At 55.2% G+C, this 23642-nt stretch overlaps 9 protein-coding genes across 9 annotated transcripts; 4 read left to right on the top strand and 5 right to left on the bottom strand.

Moving 5' to 3' along the window:
- Positions 1-294: 294 nt before the first annotated feature.
- E0L32_010758 (uncharacterized protein) lies at positions 295-1265 on the bottom strand (the record flags this gene model as incomplete). The annotated part of the gene is made up of 3 exons (XM_031133411.1): positions 295-558; positions 644-896; positions 961-1265. The coding sequence occupies 3 exons, from the start codon at positions 1263-1265 to the stop codon at positions 295-297; spliced, it is 822 nt and encodes a 273-aa protein (XP_030989047.1).
- A 1723-nt stretch (positions 1266-2988) lies between these two features.
- E0L32_010757 (uncharacterized protein) lies at positions 2989-3884 on the bottom strand (the record flags this gene model as incomplete). Its single annotated transcript, XM_031133410.1, has 3 exons — positions 2989-3221; positions 3283-3621; positions 3689-3884. 3 exons carry the CDS (start codon positions 3882-3884, stop codon positions 2989-2991), a joined length of 768 nt encoding a protein of 255 aa, XP_030989046.1.
- Positions 3885-6507: 2623 nt separating this feature from the next.
- On the top strand, positions 6508-8771 carry E0L32_010756 (uncharacterized protein; the record flags this gene model as incomplete). Its single annotated transcript, XM_031133409.1, has 5 exons — positions 6508-7264; positions 7363-7902; positions 7979-8223; positions 8285-8613; positions 8684-8771. The coding sequence occupies 5 exons, from the start codon at positions 6508-6510 to the stop codon at positions 8769-8771; spliced, it is 1959 nt and encodes a 652-aa protein (XP_030989045.1).
- A 224-nt stretch (positions 8772-8995) lies between these two features.
- E0L32_010755 (uncharacterized protein) lies at positions 8996-11061 on the bottom strand (the record flags this gene model as incomplete). The annotated part of the gene is made up of 2 exons (XM_031133408.1): positions 8996-10606; positions 10669-11061. 2 exons carry the CDS (start codon positions 11059-11061, stop codon positions 8996-8998), a joined length of 2004 nt encoding a protein of 667 aa, XP_030989044.1.
- Positions 11062-11768: 707 nt separating this feature from the next.
- On the top strand, positions 11769-14050 carry E0L32_010754 (uncharacterized protein; the record flags this gene model as incomplete). The annotated part of the gene is made up of 4 exons (XM_031133407.1): positions 11769-12372; positions 12435-12503; positions 12561-13121; positions 13176-14050. The coding sequence occupies 4 exons, from the start codon at positions 11769-11771 to the stop codon at positions 14048-14050; spliced, it is 2109 nt and encodes a 702-aa protein (XP_030989043.1).
- A 379-nt stretch (positions 14051-14429) lies between these two features.
- Positions 14430-15167, bottom strand: E0L32_010753 (uncharacterized protein; the record flags this gene model as incomplete). The annotated part of the gene is made up of 2 exons (XM_031133405.1): positions 14430-14967; positions 15031-15167. 2 exons carry the CDS (start codon positions 15165-15167, stop codon positions 14430-14432), a joined length of 675 nt encoding a protein of 224 aa, XP_030989042.1.
- Positions 15168-15572: 405 nt separating this feature from the next.
- E0L32_010752 (uncharacterized protein) lies at positions 15573-18383 on the top strand (the record flags this gene model as incomplete). The annotated part of the gene is made up of 1 exon (XM_031133404.1): positions 15573-18383. One exon carries the CDS (start codon positions 15573-15575, stop codon positions 18381-18383), a length of 2811 nt encoding a protein of 936 aa, XP_030989041.1.
- Positions 18384-19292: 909 nt separating this feature from the next.
- Positions 19293-20060, top strand: E0L32_010751 (uncharacterized protein; the record flags this gene model as incomplete). Its single annotated transcript, XM_031133403.1, has 1 exon — positions 19293-20060. The coding sequence occupies one exon, from the start codon at positions 19293-19295 to the stop codon at positions 20058-20060; it is 768 nt and encodes a 255-aa protein (XP_030989040.1).
- Positions 20061-20709: 649 nt separating this feature from the next.
- Positions 20710-22530, bottom strand: E0L32_010750 (uncharacterized protein; the record flags this gene model as incomplete). Its single annotated transcript, XM_031133402.1, has 2 exons — positions 20710-20741; positions 20802-22530. The coding sequence occupies 2 exons, from the start codon at positions 22528-22530 to the stop codon at positions 20710-20712; spliced, it is 1761 nt and encodes a 586-aa protein (XP_030989039.1).
- Positions 22531-23642: the final 1112 nt, after the last annotated feature.

Raw genomic sequence — 23642 nt, 5'->3', positions numbered from 1 at the left:
GTTGGTCGTCATCACTGTATGATTTTGCTTTGTTATTGATGTTAATACCTAAAGGAAGGACTGTAACATGTGGAATGAATGATCGAATGACGACTACGCACGAGACCAAGGTGAATGGAATCGCAGGAGTAGAGGACTAAACGAGGGTAAGGAATCGAAAAAGTGATGCGATGGACCATCATCAGTCTCGCCAAAAAAAAATTGGCCAAAATACCGAAGCGGTCATCCATGAGCGAGCATCAATCTGCTTTGCGCAGGATCAGAGATCAGTTGCCCCTTGGTCGGCTCCAAAGTTCAGAGGCCATTGGCCATCTGCTGCGCCTTCTTAAGATTGCCGCCGACCTGGAGCTTGACACTGCCAGCAGCGGTGACGGCAGGGCTAGAGTAAGCAACCTTCCGAACGGCCTGGGGCTCACGGACCATGATGGACAGCCGGACGGGGATGTGCCCTCGCTCGAGGTAGATGTCCCTCTTGACCTCGAAACCAAACTTCTTGTAGTACGCATTGTTGGCCAAGGAGCTCGACTCGAGGTAGACTTGGCGCTTCTCGGCATCGGCCTAGACGGAAGGGGATCAAGGGGACGTCGTCAGCCATGACCAGCAGGTTTCCTCGTTAGAAAGGGGAAAAGAATAGTCAATTTACCCGCTCGAGCATATTCTCAAGGAGCTTCCTCGCGTATCCGCGGCCGCGGGCATTGGGTTTGGTGCCGAGGTAGACCAGATACCAGGCGTTGTCATCGCCTTCACCCAGCACCTCGGTCTTGGTTTGGTGGAGGAGCGGGAGCATCTCCTCGTAGTACCGCTTCTTCCCTTCAGGGGAGAGCTGATAGTACAGCCTCCACATGCCGCTCCGGAGGACAGTCCACCAATCGTCGACGTTCTTCCCGGGCGGCATCCTTATCGTTATGTTAGCCCAGATCGACCGGGATAGACAACGGGGAGTGGGATATGGAGGCATACCAGAGTGCGACTCCCTCGTAGTCTGGGCCAATCGTGGTCACGACTCCGTTCAGGCAATGGGCTGCCACCATGTAGGTCATGATGTCCACATGGAGCCTCCATTTCTCTTCTGCAGAGAGGTTGGACATGTCGTCCGCGTTCAAGAGGTACTGAGACAGGTCGTCGGAGGCGAACGAGTGGGACAGGGACAGCGCGGCCTCCCTGTACTCGGACATGCCGATGACACGGACGCTGTCCTCCCACTTGGCCGGGATGAGCGAACGTTTGAGCTCGATGAGCGTGAGGTTGGTCTTCACATTCGCCATGCTGGGCAGTTACGATCTTGTGAATCCTGAATGCGTAGTCCGGATGTTGTCAGCTTCGGTTTCATCGAGGCTAAATAAGGCATAAAGGCGACTGCCAGACTGACAACAAACCTTTATATATTCTGTATACTGTCACCCGTATGAACCCTTGATAATTGAGTTCTTGAGACGGGCATAAATCTAGAAGGGTGGCGCAGGCAGTGGAGGGCTGTCCGAAGTTCAATAGACATCAATCTCGGTTTTGACGGGGCTTGTCACGCAGGTGTGAGTGAAGCTTTTGCGTTATCGCGAGGTCGAGACGTATAGCTCTGTGCGGCACAGAGAAAAAGTCCTGTAGGGTGGCGAGGTCAAAGGTCAAAGAAGAAGAAGAAGAAGAAGAAGAACGCGAGAGTGGGCTGGCGAGACTAAGAAGCGAGAAGCTTCCAAGTTCAAGGGTATCCCAGGGGAGGATAAGGCAACTGAAGTCAAGCGGCTTCTCGGGTTGTGTTTGATGAGGATGGTTGATCAAAGGTAACGATGCTTGAGTTTCGGCCTACCTACAGTTATGTACCTTGATGGAAGACTGAAGACCTGTAAAGCGGCCCAGGGAAGGCAAGAACTGGGCAAGGTAGTAATAGCAAGGAGCAACCCCATAACTACAGCTGGGGATGAAAGGATCATTCCCCGCGACGCGGCACCGACAGCAAAGTGCGAGCAGATAGATCACTCGGGTGTGACGGTCCACCTATAGGCCGGACTGGATGGAGCAGGCGCGGGATGCTTGCAGTAACGTGCATCTTGTTGAGTAAGGAAAGGCTCACGGCGAGAGCCTCAAGGCCAGTACATGCGGAGCAAGATCCTGGGCAGGACGGAGGAAGTAGGGCTTTCCCTGCAACCACTGGATGCGGCCCACTGGGGGCGCCTTGATTCGCAGTCTCAACAAGCGCCCCGGCTTGGCCGTTGAGAGAACAGGCCCTTGATTGCAAGAGCGTGTCGGCTCGGTGCGCATCTGGGGCAAGCACCTAAGGCATGTAGATAGGTAAGGAGAGGAGGTGGTCGGTACTGCCGGCAGGGAGCGGACGTAGTACAAAGGCTTGGCTGTGAAGCACGGGAAGATGAGACAGGTAAGCGAAGAGGAGGAAGCCCATGTTTGCGTGCTACTGCGGTGGACGAACAGGTTGGCCACGGCCGGCCTCTACGCGTAATGACGAAACCGTCACTCCAAGGCAGGAAAGACAGGCAGGCAGGCGGTCTGGCGACGTAGGTAGGTAGGCCACGGGTCAGCAGGCTGACAAAGGAAGAAGCAACTTTGGCTCGACGCCAGAAGCCGCGCGCGGAGAGACGGGGCTGGACGCAAGGGATCAAGTGACCGAGGATGCTGCAGCGGCGAGAGGACGGATGTAGTAGGGGCATGTAGGTGTGCCCAGAAATCCCGGCCTTGTGTGTGATAAGACAACATGACACTTGTGTTGGCTCTGATACGTCGAGGCGATTTCCCTTCAGGGCCACAAGCATGACCACACGTGGGGGTTCATAGGGCTGGTTTGGCAGAGCTGCTCCGTATCGCCCGCCCTAATGTTACCGTGCTTGCTCTTCGGCCTCAACAGCATGTTAGAATCCAGAGCGTGGGTATTATTTGCTTCTTTTCTAGGCAGGTAAGGTATATATGCGTGCCTTAAAACTGAACATCCGTTCACAGACACCATGCCATCAACTCCTCATCTTCTCCAGCTCGTCCAATACCTTACATGCGGCGGATCTCTTGCTCGTTCATAAACTTCTCCAGGCCGGAATCAAGGTGCTTCCACCACTCGAACAGCATGGAATCGCAGATGAGTTTGAACCAAGGCGTAAACTTGTACGAGGGATCCGTGAACAGCTGCTTGAGCTGATCGGGCGAGACGTATTTGGTATCCCGGACCTCATTCGGGTTCACATCAAGGTCGACATTGGCCTTGATGAAGAGGATGTAATCGACTGTCTTGTGTCAGCATACCTTGCACCCAGAAGTAAACATATAATCAGGGAGGCCGCATACTTTCGTGTTCACCCCACTGGCCGTTGCTCGGCGCCTTGTAGTGGATGCGAGTGAGGAAACGGAAGTCGTCGATAGGCACCTGTTCCGGTTTTATGCCCAGCTCGTGCTCCAACTTGCGCTGCGCAGCTCTCTTGACACCCATGATCGAGTCTGGCAGGTTCGAGCCGGTCTCGCTGGGCACACCGAGAGGGTGCGAGCAGCAAGTGTTGGTCCAGAGATCGGGGAAGGTGATCTTCTCGGTCGCCCGCTGCTGCAGCAGCAGCTCGTTCTTGTCGTTGAAGAGGAAGACGGAAAAGGCTCTGTGGAGGAGACCCTTCTCAATGTTGGTCATTAGGTGGCCTGGCCAGTAGTCGGAGGTTAGTCCATGGAGAGACGAGAGCGTAGGGGGGGATCTTGAAAGACGCACAGATCTTCTTGCTTGCCTTGCCGATGGGAAGATCGTTGTTGTCCAGAACAATGCAGACCTCGTCCATGAGACGGATCTGCTCTTCGTCGTGGCCGTCGAGTGCCTCATTGTTGGTGTCGATGTCGGGGAAGAGTCGGAGGATGGTCTCGGCCGTGATCGGCTCTGTGGCCGTTGTAGTAGTGGAGGTCGAAGCCATGATGTCTATGCGCGCGCGAGCTGCGGTCTCTACTGCTAGGACTCGCGTGTGCTTCTTCCGTCTCGTATGTCGGGCCCAACTGCTTAAAGGGAACGGCGTCTTATCAACAGCAGGGAAGAGTCTGGTTGGTGTTCTGTCTTGCGAAAGCCGCCACTTCGGGAGGGTATCGTTCCTTTCGCGGGGCCCCTTGTCAATAATAAAAAAATGCGGTGGGGCCAATAGGTGCTCTCATTCTCATGGTTGGGGCGCTAGAATGGGTTTGCATTCGCTGGCTAGCGAGTGGCTGCCCAGGCCATAGCGTGCTCGAATATGCTCAATTAGCCCCCCAAGTGCTGTCAAGAGTACCGCCAGAGGGCCAGAGGCAGCCCAGATTAGGTAGGTCACTAGCATTTTCTCCACTGAAATGCGTGCGTGCGCGTAGTTGCTCCTGGACTTGGTGGTCGGAATTTGCGCCTGCAAAGGCAGAAGAATAGTCAGACTACCTGGTAGGTAGGATAATACAAGATATAAAAACAACTTGAAAGTGCATGATGGCTTGGCATTAGCATCACTCTTGGACAAGATAGATATCCGTTACGTCAACAACGGCCCGAGCCAGCCAGTTGTTTCTTGCCGCTTGCTCATTGATCTCCTGACTCGCTCAGCTTGTTGACGACGAGGAGTGTCACACAAGCCCCGATGATGGAGATTGCGATCGCAACCATGATCTACCGTGCAGCGTGAGCGGGAAAGGGTCTGGTCGCATCAAAGCGTCGGGCATTACTTACTATCTGCGTCTTCCACCCGGACTGCACGATTGCTGCTCTCCTGCTGTACTTGTTGACAGTTTCTGTATCTCATCAGTCCCACAGTCCCGAGTTGGCATCTGATGAGCGTTTATAGGACGTCTTAAGGTGTGTGCGTACTGATGTAGTTTGAAATGCCCATCACCAATGTGATGACAGACAGGGCCCAGAAGATGGCCCCCAGTGGCCTGGCCATGTCAAGCTCCACCTGCGTTGGCTGGTGCTTCAGATGGAAGGACATGACGATAGCTACCGAGACCACGGCCATGGTCACCGAAAGCCTCAGGTAGGACAGAAAGGTGCGCTCGTTGGCGCAGTGATCTAGGTAGGTAGCGCGTGTGAGTGCACACCCATGTCTCATCTTCCATCATCGCGAGGGACAGGGGCATCATACCACGAGCATCACTGCTCTCGTTCTCAAAGAGCAGCGGGCCCAGCAATGGCCAGACCCAGAAGACGCTTTCGCCGGCATACCCTCCAAACCTACAGATTCAAGGATGTCAGCCAAGATCCGTTCTCGAGCTTGATCAGAACTAGAGAGGGACACCGTACCCTCCAATGTGACCGACATCTACCGGCTCGCGGATTCTGGCCAGTGGCGCACAGCATCCCGTCGGTGGCGGCGCGTCCTCCTCGTCCAGAGTCCGGAGCAGCGGCATCGTGAAAAGCAATGACGAGTTCTGCGGCACGGATGATCCCGACGCGAAAATCAATACTCGGAACCACCAACAAGTCGATAGCCTGTACGTACGGGGTTTGAAACCTCGCAAGTGAGGCGTCACGATTTGGCGCTGAGGCCGCTCATCTGGGACAGCAGGATGGTATGCTCCGCACGCCATCGAAAACGCGCGACCAAAGGTGGGCATGCATTGCTCCCATCCATGTCAACTACAAGTACAACTGCTCACATGCCGCACCGCTCTGGCATTGGGGCCGGATCCGCGGCGGGGGGGGGGGGGGGGCGTGGGCACTCGGTAGCGGCATCTGCAGGTCTGGCGTCCAATGACAAGGTGCAGCTGATACCTGCAATAGCCGCTTTCGTCAGAGGATCAACGGTGAACCTATTGAACTTCGTACACCCATTCGCCCTCTGAGCAAACCGGAGTTCGTTGATGCACCCGCATTATCATCCGAGACATTCAGAATTAGTCGCTCAGCACAGCGTCGGAAGCTGAGATGTCGCGGTCGGTCAGGCAAGTGGTCAGTATCAATCCAATCTGCGAGGTCTCTTGACAATTACCTAGATCTGCTCAATTGTGAGGGATGCTCGTCTGTTTGTACTTTACTGGAACCCAGCTACACTAACATTTACAGGGCGTCGTCCCTAGTCTGGACTTGGCTAATAAATGGAGAAAACGGGCCTCGTGGACTCGATCCAGTTAGTAACGCGGGTGTCTGCTGTGGGCTCATCTCCCGCCATCACCGCCGTTAGGTATCCGTCTTGTTGCCATCGGTGAACTGAGTCGCTGCTTTCCCGAGATGTTCTGAGGTGACATTGCATTGACCCAGAGGCCGTCGGGTGTGACTCAAACTCCCAATACCCCATGTATCTGCTGTGCTCTGTATCACGATCTTCGATGACTTGTAGATTCACTCACGACAGAGATTTTTCCATCTTTCTTCCACTTGTTTCCCTCATCTTGGCCATGATAACCGGCTGGGACTTCATCGTTGAAATTGGCGTGCTGGGGGCCAACCCTTGATCTCAAAAATTGCCTCTCTGAACACACACATGTGGTCGTCGCCACTTCACCCTATGACAGCCTATTACAACAACTACTTTATCTGACTTTTCTAAGAACCTAAGACGACAATACAGAACCGGGGCGACTTGCAGAATGTCGGAGGGGCGAGGACAGGATATCCCAGCCGGGCCGTCATCCTCTAGGAACAGAAGCCTGAGCCGTGATTTTGCCTCCTCTTTTGTGGCATCGTTTACCGATGCGTCGCCAATTGTCCACGAGTACATCGCCAGGGACCTGGCAGACTGGTCTACCGACGAAGACGTCGATGACGAGGGGTCTGGTGATGACGATGGCTCAGATGACGAGCACCCGGGCCCTAAGCTATATGCTCGCCCGAGTGGCATCGCCTATGGAGGCTCTCGCCCAGCCATGGGACGGTCTCAACTCGAAGAGCCGAAGCTCACTCGCATCGAGAAGCAGCAGTCTATAGACGCCGAGCGCAGTTTGCTGAGGGACAACCACATCTTGCCGCCGAAGCATCCTGCGGTGGAACGACCGAGCCTATTTTGGCAAGTCTACAAGAGGCTGTTCAGCACAAAGGTTCCTCAACCAAGTCCGGATGAGGAGGTCCCTGATGTTTCTATAGTCCCTCCGACGCCGTCAGAAGAGACCCCTCTCTTGCAGCCTGCCAATGGAGAGGCCGAGCCGGATGGGCATGAGAACCTCAACGAGCAATGGGAAGCCGCCGTCGCTGCGGGCCAGATCCGCACAACATGGCAGAGAGAGGCCAAGACCATCGCCGTGTATTCGCGGTCTCTGGTCGTGACGTTCCTACTTCAGTACTCGGTCAACATCGCCAGTATATTTGCTGTCGGAAGAATAGGGAAATTTGAGCTTGGTGCTGTGAGTCGTAAGTACAGAGCGAAACCCTCTAGGCCAGCTGAACTTCAATGAGCATCTTCCTGAAGGGAAACCCTCGGAGAGAAAGCTCCTGCTAATATGGCACAGTTGCCACTATGTCCGCCAACATCACCTTTTATGCGCCGGTTCAAGGACTGGCCACCTCGCTCGACACTTTGTGCGCGCAAGCATACGGATCTGGCCACAAGCACTTGGTTGGCCTGCAGCTGCAGCGCATGACTTGCTTCCTCATGCTCTTAGTAGCACCTTTTGCCGTATTGTGGTGGAATGCTGAAGGCATCCTAGCCAAGATGCTCCCAGAAGCAAGGTCGGCCGAATTGGCTGGCCTTTACCTTCGGGTCGTGATCCCGGGTATGCCTGCATACGCCATCTTCGAGTGTGCCAAGCGGTTCGTCCAAGCTCAGGGCCTATTCCAGGCGAACACATATGTCCTCTTGATTTCCGCACCTATCAACGTACTTCTCAACTACCTATTCGTCTGGCATCTTGGCTGGGGCTTCGTTGGAGCACCTATCGCGGTGGCCATCACGCAGAACCTCATGCCCTTTCTTCTGTTCCTCTATGTTATCTTCATTGACGGCTATCAATGTTGGGGAGGGTTCAGCAGACGCATGTTTCACAACTGGGGTGAGTTCAAGTCTTCGATCGAAACCCGTTCTGTTCCCTCATCCCCTCACAGCCTCAATCTAACGGGTTATGACAGGTCCGATGATTCGCCTTGCCTTACCTGGAATGATCATGGTAGTGGCCGAGTGGTTGGCATTCGAAGTCCTGACATTGGCTTCTGGCCAATTCGGTGCTTCAGCTCTCGCCGCCCAGAGCATTCTGGTGACTATCACATCGACAACGTACCAAATCCCGTTCCCAATGTCCATCGCTGCGTCGACACGCATTGCCAATCTGATCGGGGCAAAATTAGTAGACGCAGCTAAGACCTGCGCCAGAGTTGTCAGTAATTCCCTGCCCTATTGTGTATCGTCTTGAACCTAATGTTAACCCCCTTTTCCAGGCCTTTGTCGCCGGCTGGCTTATAGGCATTTTTAACCTGGTAGTAGTCGCCACGCTGCGTTACAAGATCCCTCTCCTCTTCACTCAGGACCGCGAAGTGATCGAGCTGGTGGCCCGCGTTATGCCTCTTTGCGCCGTCATGCAGGTCTTTGATGGGCTGGCCGCAGTGTCTCACGGCATTCTTCGCGGCGTCGGGAGGCAGGAGATTGGCGGATATGCTAACCTCATCGTCTACTACATTTTGGCGGTGCCTTTATCCTTTGCAACCGCTTTCAGTCTCGACTGGGAGTTGTACGGTTTGTGGTTCGGAGTGTCTATTGGCCTATTTCTGTGAGTGTTCCATTCGTGATTACCAACCAGATCGAACATCAGCACGGCGGAAACTGACCATCAAACGCAGAGTTGCCCTCATTGAGTACGGGTACTTGTATCGCTATGACTGGGAGCTTGCGGTCCGGGACGCTGAGCACCGGAATGCCAATGCTTGAGCAGCCAAAGAGTTCATGACGAGAACAAGATTGGATATAGACAGCATTATGGGCAGTCCGGGCATGCGTAGCAAAATTTAGCGACATCTGTTTGGGTATCGACTGGACTTTTCAATTCAATTCTAGGCACATCATCGATATAATGAAGTGTTTCCAACACAGGCTCTGGCATTAACTAACGTGAACTCAAGACATAACATCCCCCAGGTCGCCGTGCGCTCATTCTATTTAGGCTCGTTCTTCTTTTTGTACTGAATAAACCGCCTCAGGTTGATCATCACCTCGTCCACGCGACTTCTGAGCTCTCCGAAGGCCCGCTTGTCGACGCCCTTGGCCATGGCCTTGAGCTTGGGCTGGCTCTCCTCGAGATGCTTGAGGAAGCCGTCCTTCCAGAACACCTCCTTGTCGCAGGCAAAGTTTTCGTCTCCGTAAATGTCAAATAGCTGGTTCAACGCCTCGACGACGTCGGCCGGTGCCGCCTGCGGCAGCGATCCGACGAGAGACACGAGGAAGACGCCGACCTCGCGGTTCAGGGCGGTCGGCGCCGGGTCGCGCGCCAGCTGGCCGAGGACGCCGATGCACTTGACGCCGAGGCCTTGGAAGGGATCCTCGGCCGCCTCGCCCTCGTTGCTGGACGACGCGCCCTTGGATGCTTGGTACAGCGAGATGAAGCGCCGGTGCTCGTCACCCTGGAGGGGCGTGCTGCCGCCGAGGCTGCGCGAGACCGCCCACGCGAGGCTGGTCACCAGAGTGGCCAGGCTGAGGTCCGCGGTGTCGCTGGAGAGGATGGGCGTGATGGCGCCGGACCAGATGCTCCGAGCGGCGGGCTGCCAGGCGGCGTAGACGCCGGCGTTCTCGCCATTGGAGAAGTCGAGGCAAGATACGGTCCAGCACAGATTGTTGAGGGCGGAGAGCGCGGCGGACTGCACGGCGAGGAGAGCGTCGCTGGCGGGGGAAGAGAGGTTGGCGAGACGGATCATCTGCGGGACAGCCTTGTGGATAAGCTCGCGAAGGGTGGGAAGATCGTCCAGCCCTGCGTCTTCTTCGTTCAGATCGTCCGGGCCTGTTACCATGTCCATGTCTGCCTCCATCTCCTCGGCCGTCATCTCATTGTCTTCATCTTCATCTTCCGGGGCCTCGTCGTCCTCGGCCTCATCGTCCATCGCGTGGTCTTCATCGTCTCCTTTAGCTGCTGGAGGCTCCTTGTTATCGTCGATGCCGGCCCATTCCGCCTTGTTGCCCTTCTCCAGAGCGGCTTGCAAGTCTGTGCCAATGACTGCGAGTATCTCAAGCGCAAGTTGCACAACCTCGGCCGAGCTGAGGCCGAGTTTCTCATCGCTCATGGACTGCTCATCCAGCTTGGTACGTTCGAGCGTTCTAGCGAGAGCAGGGACGAGCAGGGCATCGCTCGCGCCTCCTCGGCCGGGAGTCATATCAAACCACTCCAGCGTTGAGAACGCATTGTGGAGGAGACCACAAGCCAGAACGCCTCTGGAACCACCGGTCTGGGTGAAGGACAGCAGCTTAGAATAGCAAGGGGAGGCGTACTCGTCAGTGACAGCCTGTGCTACAGTGCGGCTGTCCTCAGTCAAGGTCGTGAGGCACTGCAGTGCTTCGTCGACGAGCTCAGGCGGCGTGAGAGCGTTCGAGACTATGGAGAGGAGAAATTGTGTCAATGCAGAATTGCTGGCGACCGCTGCGAGGATCTCATCACGGGCTTCCGAGAGAGCAGCAAGCAGAGATATCAGCGACCTGACGATCTCCCACACGAAGCGTTGCTGCGCCTTGGTAGCCTTATCGAAAGGCGGGTCTGAAGCCGTGAGAGTAGTGATGACCTACGAGTTGTCATGTTAGTAAGGAGAGGGTTCATGCTGGGTAAGCATTCCAGAGCGCTGACCAATTTGGAGGCGTGTTCGAGGGCAGTGAGAATGTCACTCCGGAACAAATGGACACAGAAGTCACTCTCTTCCTCCTCGGCGAGCACGCGGAGAATGTCCCAACCAGCGGCTCTCGACTCGAGACTGCTGTCGGTGAGGGTTTCACTTAGGACAATGTGCACGACCTGCTCCCGCAGTAGAAGCTTCCTGCATTTCTCGTCATGAATGATGTTGGCAATAGCCTCTGCGGCCGTAGTACGCGACTTGGGGTCTGAGCTTTTTAGATCCTTCAACACTGGTAAAATGCTCTTCTCTCGCAGGGCAGCCAGCTCCGGATCTGTGGGCGGCTTGACCGGCTTTGCGATGGGATCCGTTCGGTGAGGCCGAACCCTGTTCCTCCTGTTCTTCGCCATGTTGCACGCGAGTTTCTGAAATCTTGCGAGTTCAAAACGAGAAGAAAACACTTTCAAGTAGTTGAGACGAAAGGATCGGTTGTGAACAACTGCCGAATCAGCGCAAATCTCACAGCATGTCTCGACTTACAGGGTGAAATTTTTTGACACAGAACTTCCCACTTAAATCGACATTAGAGAGAGACATACGGAGTACACCCACAACAGAATTTTGAGAGTCGAGGTGGGGTTTTCCACCCGGCCGCTTGGCACCCGACTGAGCAACGGCAGCTATTCCTGATCATAGTTAGCGCTCCAGTGGGGTGGAATAGCGGATCGCTGTCGATCCTTACAGGGGCTTTGACCACCTAAGATTGGCGGGAGATTCGCGGCACGCGCCAGCAGCAGGACAGCTGTCAGATAAGGTTTGTTCCATTCATTCTGCAAGCTTCAGTTGCATATCGAGCTGATTCCCATCTCCTCCCACCACGAGACGAGGTCATCCACGCTGCATTGTCGTCCTTCTGCTAGACGCAATCTCCCCCGCAAAGGCATGTCGTGCCTCCGCACATAATACGATCCTCGAGCTATTCATCCTATACTAGGCTCTGATGTCAACTACCCTGTGACGTACCGCGAAAGCACGACAAAGCAGACACGGCTGCCCAGGCACTCGCGCCACGTAGCTTCAGGTCCTCCAGGAGCATGAGACACTGCTCCGGTCCATGATGCAGTCATTTTTCCTAACCGACGAAGAGCTGGGCAAGAAGGATGACGACCACCAGGCCTCCAAGCATATCCTGCGGCCGAAAGGCTGGGCCCCTGCGCGTGTTCCTCCACGCAAGTCCGTGAAGCGATTGTTCATTGCTTTGATCATTGGTCTTGCTGTGTATCTGTTCATAAAGAACATACCGACTGACCTGGGTGTGAGGGATCATCGACGCCCGTCCTACTACCACCCTAGCGATCATAGCGACCTGAAGACCGACTTCCCTGCAAAGCCGGCCCCGCCACCGCGTGGGAGAACCCCAAAGACACCCACGGCCGCGTCCTCGAAAGATCATAGTTACAATGGGCCTCTACGATTCCTGAACCTTGCCTCGTCTCTGCACGGGATCACAGGCACCAGAGGAGGTTATTTGAACAATAAGAACGTGCTCTTTGCGGCGGCAAGTTTGAAGAGTGCTGCAACACTGTTGCCATTGGCATGCTCGATGGGCGCCGAGCGGCTGAACTACGTCCACTTTGCGCTTATGAGCAGAAGTGATATCAGTATAACGGAGCTGGGGAAGGTCAATGGGGTCGACGAGTCGTGCCAGATCATCTTCCATGGTACGTAGGCGCATGCCCAAGGGTCATTCTCACGCAGAACTCGACTTTCTAATGGCCCGCAGATGCAAGGCCCGATGCCTCGACTATTTCCACAGATGATCGGCTTGAGAGCAGCAGTGCTCGCGCTTTGTGTAGGTAGATTTGGGATCGAGAGGCCAAGAATGAGATGCTGACTGACTTTTGCGCAGATCATATACAAATGTATATGCACCCACAAGCTGTCATCGTCGACGGTTCAGACACAGAAGAGCCATTTTTCAAAAAGGGCATGCGGAAACAGGCAGAGATTTCCAAGATGACATTGATCGAAGTGCCTCGCAACGCTGCCAAAGAGCTGACTTGGATGACGAGGCTGGAAAGTGCCTCACTTGCAGCTTGGAATCAAGTCAGCATCGACATCCTGATCCACGCCCCTCCGGACGCATCTGGGAGTCTTATTAGATTGCTGCGCTCTTTGAGCTCTGTCGACTTCTCCGCAGGCTCGATTCCGCATCTCACCATTGAGCTTCCCCGGGAGATCGACCCGCCTACTGAGAAGTTCCTAGAGTCCTTCCAGTGGCCTCCAAAACGAGTTCAGAACCCGAGCAATGCTCGATTGCTGTCGCTCCGTCATCGGATACCCCGACACGGGGTGAGTGAGGATGAAAGCTCGGCTCGGTTCCTCGAATCATTCTGGCCAGTTGATCCCCAACATTCCCATGTTCTCGTCCTCTCCCCTCAGGTAGAGGTCTCTCCGAACTTCTTGAATTGTATGTCTTCAATCTGCCTTCGCCGCCCGAGACCTCCTGCTCACTTCTTTTTAGACCTCAAGTACACAGTGCTTCATTATCGGTATTCGAACACGGCTCTGGTCGAACAATGGGACCAGCGGCTCTTTGGCATCAGCCTGGACCTGCCTTCTACGAACATAGATGCCTCTACTGCCTTTGCCCCACCGTCGCCTCTTGTTGATACCAAAGGCTCCAAGCCCAAGGTCGACGAGGTCGTCAACTTTTTATGGCAGGCGCCTAACAGCAATGCGATGCTGTTCTTGGGGCAACGATGGGTTGAGATGCACAGCTTTGTGTCCCACTTACTAAACAAGGAGCAAGCCCTTGAGCAACCACCCCCGCTTCTAGCGGCCAAGGTTGTGAGCAAGAAGTACCCAGCTTGGCTCGAGCATGTCTTGAGGCTATGCAGAGCGCGAGGCTACTGGACCTTGTATCCGGGCAAAACTACTGCGAGCAAAATCGCGACAATCCATACCGAACTGTACACGCCGCCCGAAGAATATGACAAGGAGCTGGAAGGCGATCATGAAGATGTGAGCGAGGCCGACCTGGTGCCCGGGTCTCTCCTCGAGCATCTTCCTAACAAAGGGTCGCTGGCACCATTTAGCGAGCTGCCACTGATAGGCTGGGCTGGCAACAAAGTGACCTTGGGAGAGCTAGACTCGACCGCCCTGAAATACACTGCGGATTTCAAACAGCAGGTCGGAGGCTGTGATGATGCTGCATCCAAACTACAAGCACCACACAAATTTGCAGACGACTTGTTTTGCATCAAAGGGAAGAGGGATAACGCAGCTGCCACGAAAGGTAAGAAAGGGTCGACAGCAGCGGACAGTGACACGTCCAAGAGTGAAAAGGAGTCCCGGAAACAGACTCCTGCGGAACAAGGGTCAGCCTCAGGGCACTGAGAAGTCCCGGGACGGAGTGAAGGACCTCATCACAGAAATGTTCTCGATGGCGGTGACAACCGTTTATGTTTGATTAGTTGGGTTCAAAGACGAATCCTAGGTGACAGCTCACCATCTTGCGGCAATCGAAAGCTGCTTGAAGCCATATATCCATATCTATTTGATATCGTGGCCATGTAATCTAATCCGCGGCTGGAGCGTTCCCTCGCGCTGAGGATAGGTTAGGAGAACACAGCATGGAATCTTCTGAAGACAATCAAACTCACGGTGACTCTGTTCGGCTTCCCTGCGCCGAGTCATCCCAATACGCCGGCTCGTGGCATCTAGTAAAAATCAAAGCAAAAAATCATTAGCCATGCACCAACACCGCAGAGTGCTTTCAGCCAATGGGCTTGAGCTTCTTCTTCTTCTTCCCGCCGCCGTCGGCGCTGCCGGACTTCCCCTTCTGGAACTGTCGCCAGCTGTTGATCCGAACATCTCTCGTAGCCTCCCAGTCTTGCTCGTGCTGCCTCTTGCGCTTCCGCTGCTCGATCTCCTCCTCCTCGCGCCTCTGCTCCCGTCCCTCCTCCTGCATCTGTGCCTTCATCTGTCGCCGCCGCCTCTGCTCGTTCTCGATGAGCACGAACTTGGTCTTGTCCGCCCAGAGGCGCTTGAACTCGTCGGTGCGCGTCTCGGGGCTGTCGGCCGTCCACTTCTTCTCGCGCATGAGCAGGGTGCGGGCGTCGGCGATGGCCTCGTCAAGCTTCTCCCTATGCTTCTCATCCAGGAGCTCGGTCTGGGCCTTCTTGAGACGGTCAAAGGCGTCGGGTGCTAGAGGGTTGCGGGTTTTGTCGGGATGGATCAGCAGTGATTTCTTGCGGTAGGTGACCTTGATGTCGGAGTCGGGAACGCCGGGCTGCAGGCCGAGGACAGCATAACTAGTGCAGGGTCAGCATTGAAAGTCGACTGAGGCAGAGAGATCGCGGAGGTGAGTGACTTACGCATCAAGTCTGAATGCATTCAGAATGCGATTAATCTCGGCATCCTTCGTAGCCTCCTTGGTCTCAGACTCGAGGATGTCAAGCGCATCCCGCGTGTCAACGGGCTTTTCCTCCGTTGATGGCGATGCCGACGCCATTATCGAGGTCTTGTCTGATTATCAAGTGCGTTCCAGTAGGATGCTGAAATCCCAAGTGTCGTAGTAGCAACTAGTCAATTTCGCCAAAGCACACGACAGTTGCAACCGAGAGATGATGAGATGCGGTTGTGACAGCAGGCTGGCGTTGTTGGCTGCGCACCATGCGCCCATGCGCGCCAGCCCCCGATAAGATAAAGCGATAAGCCGCCCCACGTCTCAGATAAGAAAAAAAATTCGGGGATCTGGTCCATGATAACGGGACGATAGCGCAGAGACAGCAATTCTTGGGCTTGTGAACCACTTCCTCACGAAGGCTCTCTGTAGCCATACCAGACCGGCTTTTTCTTTTCTGCCAAAACCATTCTTTGTCGAGTCGCCAGGTGTAACATACACCACGAACTCAACATGCGTGGCCGCGCAGCTTCTCCGGCCATGTCGGAGAACGAGATGGACATTCTCGACTCCCTCTACACCGACGACGTCGAGACGAGCAAGAGCAATGGCAAAGGCAAAGGCAAGGTTGTCCATGACAGCTTCGACTTGGACATGGGCGGGATCTTGGATGCCGCAGGCGATGGTGAAGACGGTGGCAACGACGGAGATGCGGCGTTCATTGCCTTGAAGCAAGCGGCTTCCTTCCGAAAGAACACAAATCTGAAGGGCAAGACGGTCAAGAAGGGCGGAGGCTTCCAGGCCATGGGTCTCAACGCGAAGCTGTTGCAGTCCATCACTCGCAAGGGCTTCTCTGTTCCGACCCCAATCCAGCGCAAAACGATCCCCTTGATCCTGGACCGGAAAGATGTCGTCGGCATGGCGCGTACTGGTTCCGGAAAGACTGCTGCCTTCGTCATCCCGATGATCGAGCGCCTGAGAACGCACAGCGCCAGAGTTGGAGCGAGAGCGGTCATCATGTCACCCTCTCGTGAGCTGGCCCTCCAGACGTTGAAGGTTGTCAAAGAATTCGGCAAGGGCACCGATCTTAGGACGGTGCTGCTGGTGGGTGGTGACAGCCTGGAGGAGCAGTTCGGTTTCATGGCGACCAACCCCGATATCATCATCGCGACTCCCGGTAGATTTCTCCATTTGAAGGTCGAGATGTCTCTGGACCTGTCTTCCATACAATACGTCGTGTTTGATGAGGCCGATCGGCTGTTCGAGATGGGCTTCGCGGCCCAGCTCACAGAGATTCTCCATGCTCTGCCACTTTCGAGGCAAACGCTGCTGTTTTCTGCTACTCTGCCTACTTCTTTGGTCGAGTTTGCGCGTGCCGGCCTCCAAGATCCTAGCCTGGTCAGGCTGGACGCAGAAAGCAAGATATCGCCGGATCTCGAGAGCGCATTCTTGTCTGTCAAGGGGGCCGAGAAGGAAGGAGCGCTACTACATATACTTCACGAGGTCATCAAGATGCCCACGGGCTTGCCAGAGGGCGTGCAGGAGGAGACGTCAGAAAAGCCATCCAAGAAAAGGAAACGTGAGTATAGGCCGAATCAAAAGGAGAAACCGACTGAGCATTCGACCATCATCTTCACGGCGACGAAGCATCATGTCGAATACATCGCCGCTATCCTGCGGGAATCTGGATTTGCGGTATCCTACGTCTACGGCTCTCTCGACCAGACAGCGCGGAAAATCAACGTTGACGATTTCCGTCGGGGTAGGACTAATATCCTGGTGGTGACGGATCTGGCTGCTCGAGGTATCGATATCCCCGTGTTGGCCAACGTCATCAATTACGACTTCCCTCCCCAGCCCAAGGTGTTCATTCATCGGGTTGGTCGTACTGCTCGTGCCGGCCAGCGGGGTTGGAGTTACAGTCTTGTGCGGGAGACTGACGCGCCTTACTTGCTTGACCTACAGCTTTTCTTGGGCAAAAGACTAGTCATTGGCCGGGAGAGCGGAACGTCGGTCAACTTCGCTGAGGATGTCGTCGTCGGTGCGTTACCCCGGGACCAAGTCGAATCCCAGGTTGAGTGGCTCCAGAAGCTCCTTGGAGACAATGTGGATATCAATTCACTACGCGATGTCTCACTGAAGGCTGAGAAACAGTACTTCAGAACACGGACTTCTGCTTCCAGCCAGAGTGCAAAGAGGTCGAGAGAAGCTGTCGCTACCAAGGCTTGGACGCAATTGCACCCACTTTTTGGGGATCTTGACAATGCTACGGAGCAAGCCCGAGCGAACATGCTCGCCGTCATCAGTGGTTTCAAGCCTCAAGAAACTATTTTCGAGATTGGTCTTCAAGGCAAGAAATTTGTGCGCAACGAGGCTGCGGAAGTTGTCAAGAACATGAGGGCCAAACTGAAGCCGCGAAAGAAAGCCGAGGCTGACGAGGAGAAAGACGGAGGAGATGAGGAGATGGCTAATGAAGACTCTGAGTTTGATGACGAGAATCTGCCAAAAGCGACTGAGGAGACTAGTGATGCATTGGCTACATTTGATTCGGATTCATCAGAGGAGGAAGCCTCAGATTCGGAGCTCGAGGTCACGGTCTCTAGCAATGCCGCTCACAACAAGAAGAGCAAGGGCGAGAACTCATGGCAAGACCCCGAATTCTTCCTGTCGTACACACCACGCACGACCAACGCGGCAGAGGAGCGCGGGTACGGCGTGCACTCAGGCACTCAGGGCTCCAACTTTGTGGAGGCGGCAAGAGATGCCACCATGGATCTGACCAACGACGATACCGCCAAGGCTTTCGGCGTCCCGACGCGGTCCAAGATGCGCTGGGACAAGAAGAACTCCAAGTACGTCGCGCGAGCCAACGACGAGGACGGCACCAAGGGTGCCAAGATGATCCGCGGCGAGAGCGGCGTCAAGATCGCGGCGTCGTTCCAGAGCGGGCGCTTTGACAAGTGGAAGAGGGCCAACCGCCTGGGCCGCATGCCGCAGGTAGGCGAGGCCGAGAAGGCCGGCCTGGCGCGCCAGGTCTCGTCGGCCGCCCCCGGCAGCAGCGGACCTCTGGGAAGCGGCGGCCCTCGCTACAAGCACAAGAAGGAGCAAGCGCCCAAGGAGGCCGACAAGTACAGGGACGACTACCACGTGCGCAAGAAGCGCGTGGCCGAGGCCAGGGAGAAGAGGATCGGCAAGTTCAGGGACGGCGAGGGCAGCAAGCGCGAGCTCAAGAACGAGCACGACATCCGCAAGGCGCGCAGGGTCCAGGAGCTCAGGCGGGAGAAGAACGCGAGGCCTGCGAGGAGGGGCGGCAAGAAGAAGTGAACTGGTTGATGGCGGCGGGGGAGGCGCGGGAATGTGCATGCGGCTTTGCTGACGGGCGGATAGAGTTCCTGAAGGGGGTACAAGGCTGAGCCAGGGGGCTTGACATGAGCCTCATGATCGCGGCCTCGGGGAGCGATTTCTTCCCTTTGATTTATCTATAGGATCTACCCAATAGAACGAGCGGTGGTGTCCGAGCGGACCTGCTGCGTACCAGAACATCTTTTTTTCCCTTCATATTCAATCACCCTGTGAGAAGTGCACCCCTGACAAGATCTGACACCCGAGGTCAGCATACCCTTCTTTTTCCCTGCTGAGGCCCGGTCTGCCATCAGCCCAGTGGCGCATCTAGACACAACCATAATGTGACGAGAGATTGGGAAAAGGTGAGATCTGACTTGCCCCAGCTAGCGACTCTTCACAAACGCGACCGGCCGGGCTTACGTCACTGGTCAGTTGCCCTTCTTCCAAGGATAGAATCTCTCGCTCACCTCACACACTAAGCCATTGCAGCCAGCCTCGTTTCTCGACTCTAAGCAGAAACTCACCAGGTGACAGACAGCGTGGAAAAGCAGAGAGGATGCTTCTGGTCAGACTGAGGTTCCATCAATCAATTGCGGCCAGCGTACGCAAGCGGGCGCCACGATACCCACGATGGCTCTGAAGTTATGTGTCTGCACACCCATAGAGAGACACACACACATATACATATATATATATGCCCAGAATCTTCCCGTCGCTGATCTGAGAGAGTGTGGAACAGAAGAAGTCTTCATCACAAGTCGAAAGCACAAAGCCCCCCCCCCCCCTCAAAGCCCAAAGAACACCTTGTAACCAGAGCATCGTCAAAACTCCCATTTGTTGCCATATATACATTCTCGTTTCGTTAGACCTCGTCAAGTCAAAGTCAAAATGGTCATCCGCAAGCGCTGCCTCCTCTGGGACTACACCAACACGCGCGACCGCCCGGGCGCCATCGACCAGCTCAACTTCAACGGGCCCTTCCGGTCGGTCGCCAACTGGAACACGTGGGCGCCGCCGGAGCTCAAGGGCCGGCTGCCGTACTACCCGCAGGCGCGCACGCCGGCGCAGCTCCAGGACGGCTCCGAGGACTACCGCAACTTCCAGGCCGTCATCGGCGCCGCCGGCAGCAAGCCCATCAAGGTGCTCTTCCTCAACGAGCCCGAGCGCATCCCCTGCAGCCCGCAGCAGGCGGCGCAGCTCTGGCGGCAGAAGATGCTGCCCCTGCGCCGGGGCCACGGCAACGTCAAGCTCGTGGGGCCCAGCTGCGCCTCCGACGACGCCGGCCACAAGTGGCTGCGCGAGTTCATGGGCGCCATCGGCGGCGACAAGCCCGACTTCCTCGGCTGCCACTGGTACGGCACCGACGCCGGCGCCTGCAAGAAGTACCTCGAGGGCCTGCACAACGAGTTCAAGCTGCCCCTCTTTGTCAGCGAGATCGCCAGCATCAGCCGCGACGGCAACCAGGTCAACGCCTTCACCGCCGACATGGCCGACTGGATGGACCACCAGGGCTTCGTCGAGGAGTACGCCTTCTTCGGCTGCATGGCCCACGTCGCCGACAACTTTGTCAGCCCCGCTGCCCAGCTCATGGCCCCCGACGGCAAGTTCACCCCGCTTATGAAGCGGCTGATGAACGACCAGCCCATGAAGAAGTAAAGGCCCAGTGGCCAGGTTCTCTTTGTGTCTCTCGTATGCATATCCATCCCTATTTCCGGAGTTCTTGGGGCCAGGCTCGGGTCGATGAGTTGGCGGTCACTTGTATATGTCGCGGCCCCTATTTTGCTTGTCTCTATTAGATCTCTATTCGTTAGAGTTGGATGAGAGGTTTATCTTTTTCTTACCACAGTCGCTCATTCTCAATACACTTAGTCTCGAGTCCAGTCCTCTTTGCACATGGACATACATTCCCTTGCCCATATTGTCGCTAAAAGATGGTAAAACGTTTCACTGAATAATAGTAGAGCCCCAGTGACATCATGGCCTCGAACTGAAAACCTGCACCGTTCGGAGCCGTACCACTTTGGTGTCACGCCTGGCTGGTCGTCCAGGGAAAGGTCATTTAGTGCTCACTGCAAAGTCGATCGGCTGCCTCCAGACTTTATTCTTCATTGCTGACAAGAGTCTATATGCTTCCAAGCCTGATTTATTTGAATCCATTTCCTGGTCGTAAAAGTAGCAGGTCGCCGCGAAGGGTATTATTACATATGCGTTGAACTTTGTACAAAGGAGAAGAAAATGTTGATATGCAACGTATTGGTGCGAGCCATATTTGCCAAATGAAAGGCACCTTCGAGTAGAAGCCTCGTTACTCGCTCGCGCTCTCCTTGGCCGGATACCCTGTCAGAAGAATTAGCACTGAGATAAGATGCACAAGGGTCAAGTTGCACAAAGACTTACACCATGAACAAACGGCAATAATGCAGTACAGGCACATCAAAAGCATGCCCTCGAGCCAATGGCTCTTGCCGTCCGCAATCAGGTAGTTGACGAGCAGCACGGAGACAAACAACACGGCGACCTGGAAGATATCGAAGCTCAAGGACATGTCGTCGAGGCCCATACCCCAACCAATGACAACCAGGAGGGGGATAATGAACAAGGCAACCTGCATGCTCGAGCCGATGGCGACACCGATGGCGAGATCCATTTTGTCCTTGATGGCGACAGTGACTGCGGTAGCGTGCTCGGCAGCATTGCCGACAATGGGAAGGAGGATCAGACCTAGGAACTCCTTGCTGATGTGGCCCCGGGTGGTCACATCATCGATGCTGTCGACGAGAAACTCGGCACAAAAAGCGATGACGACAGTGGAACCAGTGAGAAGCCCAAGGGCTACGAAGAAGTGCAGTTGCGGCTCTTCGCCTTCTTCTTCATCTATGGGCGGCTGCATCAGCATCCTGGAGAGACGCTGATTGTCCTCATGGCCCGAGACGCCATGGGCGATCAGGCCCACTGGGTTGGCCAAGCCCTGCTTGATGTCCTTGGAGTGCTTGAAAGGCTTGGCAGGCACCTTCTGACTCTCCTCCGCAAAGACCGCTTGATGGGTCTTGAGCTGGAAGAAGAGATAACCGCCGTAGACGAAGAGCAGGATAATAGATGTGCCGCGGGAAAGGGCGGCAACATCGGCGACCGAGGTGATGCTGGCCACGTCAAAGACGGTGGGGACGATGACTCCGGCGACAGCCAAGGCCAGCAGACTGGCGGCAGTTTGCGCCACCGTGGTGTTGAAGAACTGCTCCTGTCTTCTAAGTCCACCAAAGAAGAAGCACATGCCCATAACAAGGAGCAAGTTGGAGAGGATACTGCCAATGAGAGACGTCTGGACGATGACGATCTGCTTTTTAACCAAGGCCATGACGGCGACAATCAGCTCGACAGCATTGCCAAAGGTGGCATTGAGCAGGCCACCAAGAGTTTCGCCGGTCCGGAGCGCTATTTCCTCGGTAGCGAAACTCAGCATAGCAGCCAAGGGAACGATGGCAACAAAGTTGACAACGAAAATGGCGACGGGATCGACAGAGGTGAAGTGGAGGCCAATGCCGACAGGGGCCGCGAAGAGGAGTATGTTGATCCACGAATTCAGAAAGGTCCTCTGCAGCTGGTTGCCAACCGTGAATGGCTCCTTGGGCTCGACATGCTTGAACAGCCTATGGTCCTTTTTCTTCTTGCCCTTCTTCTCATCCTCGGCATTCTCCCGAGCCTCTCCCGTCGGCGATGCAGAGGATCCAGCCACGCCGCGTTTCCTCATGCCAGAGGTCGTGTTGGTAGGCGTCAAGTGGTCGTTCAGCTCCGTCTCGCCGCTATACTGGCCACCGCTGCTCCCCGTAGGATCTGGCACGTCCTCCTCCTTGGACCGCTCGAGTTGCTCGGCGTGGATGTCATTGTTTGCACCCGACAGGTAAGACGTGGGGGCGGTCTGAGCATGTTCGATAGGCGACCCGACGTCTTGGGTCTCGTCTCGATCTACTTGGCGCTGGGCCTCGACATCCCGCGGGAATGTTTCGCTCCGGTTGTTTTTCTTGCGCCATTGGATGTGCGCGAAGGGGCTGAAGCGCGCGTCGGTTTCCTGGCGACTAAGGGTGTGCGCTTGGCGCTTGATATGATAATGACTGACTGGAGCCTCCATAATGGTTAATAAATGAGGTCTTGGTCAGACGCAGGGCTATGATGCCATTTCCCGGGGAGTTTGGGGAACACAGGCCGAACGGATGACGACTGTGGCAGGAGGGTAGGGAATGGGCCGCAACGATTGGTCTCGGGTTTTAAATATGAGATTTGGGGAGACAAAGAGAACACTGCTCGAGTGCTCCCCTGGAAAGATACAACAGCGATACAGAACAAGAAGAAGTAAGAGTAAGGATATCTGCAGTGAAGTGAAATGAAAGCCACAAAAAGGGAGGGCTGTGCACACCGAAGAAGAAGAAGAAAAGGAAGCAGGTGAGCAGCAGGAGGAGTGAGTGGTGCGAGCTAGCCTGGAGTGGTGACGAGGATGCAGCACCTATGGAAATGGTGAAGTGGTATCAAGTATCGAAGTGAGCGTGCTAAGGTGCAGGTGGGTATTGCTGCCCGGGAATTGCCAACGAACGGGGCGCGTGTTTTTAGTGTGGGGAAGGGAGTTTAGCGAGCAAAGTGCAGGGCTCATTCAATCCCCCCATGGACCATGGGTGAATGAATGTATGGAAATAACTTAGGTAAAAAGAAAAGAGATGGTGTGGAAAGGGGGAATTAACCTACACGCCATCGTTCCAGTCCAGTTTTCTTGCCGCTTCCTCGGCCTAGCTGCGTTGGACTTTGGGGCGGGCCCGCGACTTGTTGACGCACCACAGGCGAGATGGTCTCTAAATAAGCGAAACGGGGAGCTCGCTCTGGTGCATGTAATTATCCAGTTATCTCTCTGGTCGGAGGCCGCCGAGTCAAGTTACTGCACGCTATTCCGCGCCGCGCCTGGACTGCTCGAAATAGTGAAACTGGCCGGACAGAGTCGAAAATTGCGGATGTGGGCTTGCTGAATGTGAAATGCTTTTCTGCCTCGCAGGCTGACTGTCGTCGTGCCGTTCGCTTTGAAGCTATGTTGTGATTGACTTGTCGTGCCGTTTGGACTTGGCTGCTTTCGGCTTCCGACGATGGAGGGAGTCGTGGCCTTGAATCGAACAAAGCTGGTAGGAGGAGATCTGGTGAATTTATACTGCGCGTCTGTCGTGATGCCTGTGAGACGCGTTGGGGAGTGACCACGACAAC

Source organism: Thyridium curvatum (assembly GCF_004353045.1).
Source record: "Thyridium curvatum strain D216 chromosome Unknown NODE_90_length_160628_cov_78.948000, whole genome shotgun sequence".
Taxonomy (NCBI): Eukaryota; Fungi; Ascomycota; class Sordariomycetes; order Thyridiales; family Thyridiaceae; genus Thyridium; species Thyridium curvatum.
The sequence above is the reverse complement of the archived record's forward strand: the minus strand, read 5'-3'. Positions and strand labels throughout refer to the sequence as shown.